The sequence below is a fragment of the Eutrigla gurnardus genome, assembly GCF_963514095.1.
Source record: "Eutrigla gurnardus genome assembly, chromosome: 12".
Classification (NCBI taxonomy): domain Eukaryota; kingdom Metazoa; phylum Chordata; class Actinopteri; order Perciformes; family Triglidae; genus Eutrigla; species Eutrigla gurnardus.
Window position 1 is genome coordinate 5,847,747 of NC_139926.1, and position 9,599 is coordinate 5,857,345.

Sequence of the window (9,599 nt, forward strand, 5' to 3'; positions counted from 1 at the left end):
AAGGAGGAGGCGTGTTCTGGCGCAAACGGTATTTTGACGTTTCTAAAAACCATTGCGCTACTGGCCAGGAAATACCTGGTTTAAAGTCAGTGGCGCGTTGTTCAGATGCTATTTTAAGGGCGCATGCATACATGCGCATGCGATGCATACGGATTGCTTGTGCACCTCGCGCATACACTTTGCTTCTCTCATCTACACGGACAGCAGTTCCCATTTTTGCAAACCATACATAATTACAAGGACAATAAAATATTACCACACAAGGAAAATCATTGTGGTGTCCATAAAGATAAAATAAATAGGCATAAATCTAGCATACACATTTACCCAAATTATTGAATCATGGATGTGTCGATGACATTAATGAGGATAGATTAGAGGACTTAATGAGACGTGATGCTGAACTGCATGTGCCGATGCCATTACGTCCAAATGCCCCTGCAGCAGCACGGGAGAGGAGAGCTCATCTGTCAGAGGAGCTGCATCGTATATAGTGAGGTAAGCAAACTAATGACATCTCCGCTCTATTGTTTAGCATTGTACAAATATTACCATGCATTCATAACCTTGTGAGTCAGAGAAAGTGAGCCCAAAACATCGGAAAGTATAGTATGTCCTTGAGACATTTTTATTCGGCTTGTCCAAATATTAGGCGTAAATGAAAAAAAATAATACAAAACGAAAAATGAAAAGTTGCAAAGATTTGAAGGGGAAAAAAATTATTTTCTCCCTCTGTAAGGCCGTTTACGCGGCCTGCCTCGGCGGGATCCAACCAATGAGGGTCCGGGGGTGGCGACGCTGGATGTGCTCCTGCAGGAGCGGGTGGACCGAGATGGAATGGGGGGAGGAAGGGGCACAACAGGGGGAGGAGGTGGGTCGTTTGGGGGCCATGCACGTTCCATTGCTGTCGCAATCCGGTCCAAACTTGAGGCGATGCGCCCGAGAGGCCGCAGCAACATCGCCACCCGGTCCAGACGGGTGTTGGTGCTTCGCCGCATCCCGGCCAGCTCCCGCTCCAGCATGTCGAACCCGGTTTGCTGGAGCTGCAGGAACGGGTGGTCCTGCGGCCTCATGCTGCTGCTGCTGCCACGGCGTCGTGCTTGAGGGCGCCGCGCGGCTCCCTCAGCTGCCCCGTGCGCGCTGGTCCCGAGGCCAGGGTCTTCTTCCTGAGAAGCTACGTGACATTGTTTTGATTTATTTTATGGGTGTGTTACATTTAATAAATGTCAAAAATGATTAAAAAGATTTTCACGACATCTCTATTTATGTGAACTTTATTTATGTACCTTGGGGTTGGACAGCTGGTGCATCGGGTTGGGTGCCGACCTCTAAGCCCCCAAAACCCTCAACACTTTCAGCGGTCAGTGTTGACGCAGCGATATCCTCTGCTGGCGTGAGGTCCTGGTAACTGCCAGATCCTCCTCCAGTCTTTTGACGCGCTTTCAAGTTGGCCGCAAGCTTGGCCTTTCCTCTTCTCCTGACGTCGTTGTATCGCTTACGGCAATGGAGAGATGTCCTATTTTGTCCAGCTGCTGAGACAATTACGGCGATTTCCTCCCAAGCCGCTTTCACTGAAGCAATTTTGGGTGGGTTTCTCCCATCCCCATATAAAACCAACTCACGTTCTTTGACTGCTCTGACAAGCACATCCGTTTCTTCTTTGGTGAACCTATCATTGCGTGCGCCTGGCAAACCCGCCATCATAATAGCAATCCGCCATGGAACATGCGCCGGTCGTTCTTAAAGGGGATGCGAGAAAACGCTCTGATTGGTTCATTGCACGTTACGCCCAAACCACACCTGCGGGTAATTAGGCTGCTTCAGACCAACCCTTTTGACACTTGCGCCGCGGCGCAAGTGTCATTTATCCGCCTGTAAAATAGCGATAGCGCCGTAGAACCGCCCACAAAGCTACTTGCGCAATGCGCTTTCCCACTTCCGTTTCAGACCGTTAAAATAGGGCCCCATAAGTGTTAGTGGGTGAAATAACACTATAGAAGCAGAACTCTGCACACTGAGTGCAGCTGCCTGTACTGCCTGCAAACAAGGTGGCATAGCCTTTGTGATGTTATCAAGTTTTGATGAATAATATGCAATAGGTCTCTGTTTTCCTCCAAATGGTTGTGTTAGAACACTAGTCACAAAACCAGATCTTGCATCGCAAGTCTGAACAAACGGCTTTGAGTAATCAGGGAAAGCTAATACTGCAGAGCTCACTAGAACTTGTTTGAGTCTAACTAAAGCATCATTAGTTTCTTGAGTCCATGTTATTTTGTCTTGAGCTGCCATAGGTTGGTCATATATAGCATTTTGGAGCGGTTGTGCTATTTCAGCATAATTAGCAATCCATTGTCTGCAAAAATTAGTCATACCTAAGAAAGACATCATTTGTCTTTTGGTTGTAGGTTTTGGTGCTTGTAAAATAGTTGTTTTCCTTTTCTCGTCTAGATGTTTACCTGACTGTGAAATATTAAAACCTAAATATTTTACAACCGTTTGCCACAATTGTAATTTATTTTTGCTGACCTTATATTCTTATTCAACTAAGAATTTTAATAGAGCTAAGGTATCTGTTTTGCAATCTATTTCAGTTTTAGACGCTATTAAGATGTCATCCACATATAATAGTATCTGGCTTTTTCACGGGGGTTCAAATCTTGCTAAGTTTACGGACATGGCCATAGAAAAGATAGTTGTCTGTAGGCAGTCTACCACCGCCTTCATCTTTTCTGATTATTCTAATTGTTCTGCATGCTCCCGTATCGCATAGAAAACGTTTTAAAGTTTTATAATTGTTAACCAACAGAGTGACTATCGGTTTTTGATTCATGCTTAAAAATATTAAACGTTTTTTCTATTTTACCGGTCTTTTCATTTCTTTTCCTTTTGAGTACTCTTACCTATGGGTCCCTGACCCTCCCTGACGTCTTTTTGTTTTCGCAGGCCTTCGGGATTAGTTTAATCTTTGTCCTTCCAAAGACAGCTTACCTGGATTTAGGGTCCTGCCGTAAATCTAAGAGAGTCCTGCTCCCCCAAGCCTTGGCTTGATTCCTATTTATTACCTTTAGGTCCTTGACCTATTCTAAGAGATCGATCCCCCAAGTTCCCGACTTGCTTTACTTATTAGAAATTTCTTACCCTTTCGATGAGTCCCTGACTCTGTTTGCCTGGCTGGTCCGTCTCCCCTCTGTGGTTGGCCCCGTCACCGCCCCCTCTTCAGAAGACCTGGCCTCTCTGTCCAAAACGAGGCTATATGAGCCTCTTTTCAGAGGTGGAGGTCTTTTCAGAGGGTTTCTATTTCCTCTGCCTTGCAAGGTCTTCAGGTCCTCTGGTACGAAGAGAGGGAAAGATATTGGGGCCCCACGTTGGGCGCCAACGTGTTAAAATAATTACCCGATGGTTTAGAACTGGAGGAAGGAGATCGGAGTCAGCTCAAGGTCCAAACAGGGATTTAATCTTGATCAAGAGGAGAATTCACAGAGCAACATGCTGGTCCGTTACAATGTGAAGACTCATCGTGCTGTGAGACAAACATGGTATTTATCCATCTTCTGTGGGTGTGTTTTCACTCAGTTCACAGGGATGGAAGTCGTAAACTCAAATGTTTAACTAAACCTTGCATGGGTCACAAACCCCACCTGGGTCATTAACCATACCTATGTCACAAAGCACACATGGGTTGCAAAACACACACAAATGGCCACAGGCCACAGGTCACAGGACACATTTACATTCACACCAAACCTTCTCATGTGTAAGTCTTCAGTTCAGATATCTCTCATCAAGAAGTACAACATTTCCATATCACAATGTTATGCCATTTGGGTTACGCAATGCCCCAGCCACCTTCCAGCGCCTAATGAATAAAGTAGGGTCAGGGCTGACTGGTTGTGCTGTTTATTTGGACGATGTTGTGGTTTACAGTGACTCCTGGGAAGATCATTTACAGCGCATCCGGGCATTGTTTGACCGTCTGGCCTGGGCTTGACCATCAATCTGGCAAAATGTGAGTTTGCCAAAGCAACAGTCACTTACCTGGGAAAAGTTGTTGGCCAGGGTCAGGTGAGGCCAGTAAGGGCGAAGGTGTTGGCAGTTGATCAGTTTCCTGTTCCGGCCACCAAGAAAGAACTTTCCCGTTTCTTGGGTATGGTGGGTTACTATCGTGGTTTTTGTAACAACTTTTCCACAGTTGCTGCTCCCCTCACTTCCCTGCTGAGCCCAAAGGTGAAGTTTGAGTGGTCTCCCGCATGTCAACAAGCTTTTGAGGCTGTAAAGTCTTTGTTGTGTTCTGCCCCTATCCTTGCAGCTCCACAGATGGACCGGCCTTTTTCATTATATGTGGATGCTAGTAAGGTGGGAGCTGGTGCTGTGCTCATGCAGACCAATGAAGGTGGTGTCAACTGTCCGGTGAGCTTCTTTTCTAAAAAGTTCAGCTCACATCAGCTGAACTATTCCATCATTGAAAAGGAAGCCCTTGCACTCATCTGGGCTTTAAGACATTTTGAGGTTTATGTGGGGGGTGGTGTAAGTCCTTTGGTGGTGTACACTGACCATAATCCTTTGACTTTTCTCCACTCACTCCAAAACCCAAACCAGCGGCTTATGCGTTGGTGTCTTTTCCTCCAGCCTTTTCATTTGGACATACGGCATGTAAAGGGAGTTGAAAATACCGTAGCTGATGCCATGTCCAGAGCTATGACATAAATTTAACTTGTGTTGTGTCTTTCCTCCCAGCAGTGTCTCTGTCCATCCTAGCTTTTTTCTCTCAAATGTGCTTCCCAGGTACCAACGTTGCTGAGAGGGTAGCTTTGATGGTCCAGATTGGCAACTGTCTGCAGGTTGTATAGACATTTCACATGTTGACATTGATGTACTAGAGCGTACTGGATTAAAATCCATAGTTGTATTTGTTGGTAGTATTTATGTTTTCTTGTACCTTAGGTTGGGATCCTAGTAAGGACCTCCATTTTAAGGGGGGGAGTGTGACGACCCCTCCCGCTCTGCCTATCTGTTTACCTCTTCTTTGTGTTGCAGGTACGGGGAGTGGTTAGGGGTAGAGTGGGAGGGTCGTGATTATAATAATAATAATAATACATTTATTTTGTATAGTGCTTTTCAAAGGATCTCAAAGACACTTTACATATACGGTTGAAAATCAATACATTTAAAACAAGTACTATTAAACACAGGGAGGCTACAAGTGAGTGCATTAAAACAAGCAGGCTATTCTTAAGAGATAAGGTAAAAAGATGTACAGTGAAGTTATAAAACGGTTAAAAACAAGTAATATAAAGTTATAAAACGGTTTAAAAGCAGGCACGTTTAAAAACAAGTTTGTGATGCAATACAGATGAAGTAGTGGATTAAGGGGGGTTGAAGGCAATTCTGAAGAGGTGGGTTTTGATGAGTGATTTGAAGGTGGTCTGGTCGGTGCAGGCTCGGATATGTGGGGGTAGTGAGTTCCAGAGGGAGGGGGCAGAAATTGAGAAGGCTCTGTCGCCCCAGGTACGGTGCTTGGTCCTGACAGGTGGGAAGAGGAGGTTTGTGTCGGAGGAGCGAAGGTTACGGGGGGGAGAGTGGTGGTGGAGCAGGTCGGTGAGGTAGGAAGGGGCCTGGTTGTGGAGGGCTTTGTGGGTGAGGAGGAGTACTTTGTATTCAATGCGTTGGGGAACAGGGAGCCAGTGGAGATTTTGCAGAACAGGGGTGATGTGGTCACGGGAGCGGGTGTGGGTGAGGAGGCGGGCAGCAGAGTTTTGTATGTATTGCAGTTTGTCGAGGATTTTGGCAGGTGAACCGTAGAGGATGCTATTGCAGTAGTCTATTCTGGATGTGATGAATGCATGAATCAAAGTTTCGGCAGCAGAGAAGGTGAGTGATGGGCGGAGACGGGCAATGTTCTTGAGGTGAAAAAAGGCAGTCCTGGTGGTGTGATTGATGTGTAGTTGAAATGTGAGGTTGCTGTCGAAAATGACTCCAAGGTTGTTGCACATGTGTAGGGACGGGGACAGAGTGGAGTTGTCGACGGAGAGAGTGAAGTTGTGGATGTTTTTGATGAGGGATTTAGGGCCGATGATTATCATGTCTGTTTTGTCACAGTTGAGTTGAAGGAAGTTGTTTTGCATCCAGGTTTTTAATTCAGTGAGGCAGGTGGTCAGAGTGGAGCAGGTGGCTGTGGTGATGGATTTGGTGGAGATGTAGATCTGGACGTCGTCAGCGTAGCAGTGGAAGTGGAGACCATGTTTGCGAATAATGTTGCCGAGGGGGAGGATGTAGAGGATGAAGAGAAGAGGACCAAGCACCGAACCTTGGGGGACGCCTTGGGACAGAGGAACAGTGGAGGAAGTGCAGTTATTAATGCTGATGAATTGCTGTCTGTTGGTGAGGTAGGAGCGGAGCCAGGAGAGTGCAGTGCCAGTGATGTTTTAGTAGTTTTCCAGACGGGAGAGGAAAATGGAGTGGTTGATTGTGTCGAAGGCTGCACTGAGGTCAAGCATGATGAGGATGGTGAAGTGGCCGGAGTCAGAGGAGAGGAGGAGGTCGTTGGTGACTTTTAGGAGGGCTGTTTCGGTGCTGTGTTGTGGGCGGAATCCAGATTGAAATGGTTCATACAGGTGATTAGAGGAGAGGTGGGTTTTGAGTTGAGCAGCGACGACACGTTCCAGAATTTTTGACAGAAAGGGAAGATTGGAGATGGGCCGGAAGTTGGACATGATGTCGGGGCTGAGACCTGGTTTCTTGAGGATGGGATGGGGGTGACAGCAGCAAGTTTGAGTGGAGTGGGGACAGAGCCAGAGATGAGGGAGGAATTTATGATTTTGACGAAGAGTGGGGTGATGGATGGAAGACAGGTTTTGATGAGAGCTGATGGGATGGGATCTAGGGTGCAGGTGGAGGTTTTCATGCCGTTGGTGAGTTGAGGTAGGTCCATGGGAGACAGCAGGGAGAAATGTGACAGGCACTGAGAGTGTGAAGGGGTGGGATCCAGTGGTGGGGTTGAGGGAGCCGGGGAGGTGGTCAGGTTGCTGTAGATGTTGTTGATTTTATTTTGGAAAAATGACAGAAAGGAGTTACATGTTTCCACTGTGAAAGCTGTAGAGATGTTATCGGTGGGGTTGAGAGGTTTGTTGATCGTGGAAAAAAGAGTCTTGGGGTTGTTGGAGCCGGAGTGTATGAGGTGTGAGTGGTAAGTGGACCGGGCTGTGTTGAGAGCAGTTTTGTATATATGGAGAAAGTCTGTGTAAGCGTGGAGGTGAACGGTTAGGCCGGTTTTATTGTAGAGTCTTTCCAGTTGTCGTTTGCGGGATTTCATTTGATGGAGTTCAGGGGTGTACCAGAGAGCTGAGTGGGTGAAGGTGACTGTTTTGGTTTTAGTGGGAGCCAGTAGATTGAGACAGGAGGAAAGAGTGTTGTTGTAGTAGTCCACAAGGTTGTTGGGATCATCAGACAGGGGGGGAGGAGAGATGGATATTGCACCGGTGAGAGAGGCTGAGAGGGCTGAGGGGTTGATGGACTTGATATTTCTGAATGAGATTTTGCGTTTATCTTTTGGGATAGGGATGGGGATGTTGAGGTCGATGATGATGGCGAGATGGTCGGAGATGTGGAGGTTGATGCTGGAGAGATGGTTTAGTGTGAGTCCAGTGGAGCAGACCAGATCGAGGATGTGACCATGGGAGTGGGTGGGGAAGTTGATATGCTGTGCGAAGTTGAAGCAGTGTAACAGTTCCAGGAATTCAGTGGCAGGTTTGCAGTTGGTGTCATTGATGTGAAGATTAAAATCTCAGAGGAGGACAGAGGGTGAGATGGCGCAGAGCTGGGTGAGAAAATCCGTGAAGTCTGAGAGAAAGGTGGGATTTGGTTTGGGAGGGCGGTAAATAATGGCAGTGACAAGTGGAGTAGGACCAGGGAGTTTGAGGGCAAGATGTTCAAAGGATGGGGCGGCTGGGGTGGAGATGGTGGTGATTTTGATGTCCTTTCTGTGGATGGCAGCAATACCACCTCCCCGCCCTTCAAGGCGGGGTTTGTCCGTGTAGGTGAATCCTGTGGGTGTGATCTGGTTAAGTGAAAAATAGTCCAGGGGTTTTTGCCAGGTTTCAGTGATGCAGAAGAAGTCCAGTTTATTGTCAGTGATGAATTCATTCAGAATGAGAGTTTTATTGCTGAGTGAACGTGTGTTGAGCAGAGCCATTTTCAGGTGTCGTTGTTTTTGGGTTGGTTGGGAGGACTGAGGGAGAGATTCACGTGTGGTTTGTTGTGATGACGTTGTGAGGGAATACTGATGGAGGCTCTGTGGGTGATTATGGTTTGTATGGGTTGAATTTCTGGTGAGAGGGTTAGTGACGGGTGTGGCCTGCAGGGGGAGCCAGCGGGGGGAATAGTGCTGTGGGTTGGTGGAGCTGTCGGCGGATGTTCCGGGGAGGGGGCGTGTAGGGTAAACAGTCATGCAGGTGTGTGTGATTGAACCTGAACGGTGTGCTGTATGTTAGCTGTTAGCAGGTGACTACCTAGCAAGTTGGGGTGAATACCGTCCGGTTGGAAGAGGGAAGGACGGTCCCAGAACAGATTAAAATTGTCAATAAAACCAAAGTTAAAAGCTGTGGAGGTGAGCTGGAGCCAGGTGTGAAGACTGAGGATTCTGCTAAAATGTCCTATCCCCTTTCCCAGTGAAGGGATTGGACCGGAGATAAAAACAGACAATCCACAGGAACTTAAAAAATTAAAAAGAATGTTAAAATAAATTTTGGTCAGTTCTGACTGCTGGCGGGCTGTTTCGCACGTCCCCACGTGGACTATAATTCGCTGAACAGAGGACGGAAGTGAGCGTAGCAGCCCCGGGAGTTTGTTCAGGAGGACTTGGACTGTAGCTCCCGGTAGGCAGTGAGTGATGGCGTTGAAGAAACGTGTTTTCCGTGTTATGGAGTCTCCAACTATTACTGTAGTTGGAGAGAAGAGTGGTGTGGGGGATGACAGCCGCTGGTTTTCTCGGCCGGAGGGAGCACGGCCAGAGTCCGCACCGCGGGGCCGGACGGCCAAGCGAGGACGCCGTGCCACGCGGTCGGCCCCGGGTTTGGGAGAGGAGCTCCCTGGTTCGGGGCGAGGAAGACCTCCGGAGCGTCTGAGCACGGCCTCCTGAAGGATCCTGCGGCGGGAGGCGGTGGTTGTCCGGGATAGAGAGCGCTGAGCTGGTCCCACAGTGGAGCAGCGGGTCCCCCCACCACTGCTAGCCACCGGTGCCTGGTGAGCAACGGTGACTGCAGGCGCCGATCTCGGAGATGGATCCGGATCGGGGCGAGCTGGAACCGGAGGATCGGCAGCTGGTGGAGCAGGAGTGTCGACCGACAGAGCCGTGTAGTGGTTCGACAGGCAAGGCGGCGAGGCAGTCCCGTCTGAGTTCTTCCTTCGTCCTCGGACCACCACTTCTGACCACGAGGAAAAGCGGTTTGGAGTTGAGCAGGAAGACGGCCGAGGGCAGGTGGACGGGTCCCAAACAGTGGTGTCATGGATGGCTGCGCTCAGGGAGGCAAGTTGCTGTGCCTGATCAGTGGCTAGATCCATGAAACTGGACAACATTGTCTCTTTGCTGCGCAGTTCATCGGAGA

The 9,599-nt window shown here is 48.3% G+C and overlaps 1 protein-coding gene across 1 annotated transcript; it reads right to left on the reverse strand.

Annotated features, from left to right (window-relative positions):
- Positions 1-719: 719 nt before the first annotated feature.
- Positions 720-1,911, reverse strand: LOC311022233 (uncharacterized protein; the record flags this gene model as incomplete). The annotated part of the gene is made up of 2 exons (XM_084023340.1): positions 1,287-1,911; positions 720-1,174 (listed from the first exon to the last, which is right to left on the reverse strand). The coding sequence occupies exons 1-2, from the start codon at positions 1,702-1,704 to the stop codon at positions 720-722; spliced, it is 873 nt and encodes a 290-aa protein (XP_083879466.1). The 5' UTR covers positions 1,705-1,911.
- Positions 1,912-9,599: the final 7,688 nt, after the last annotated feature.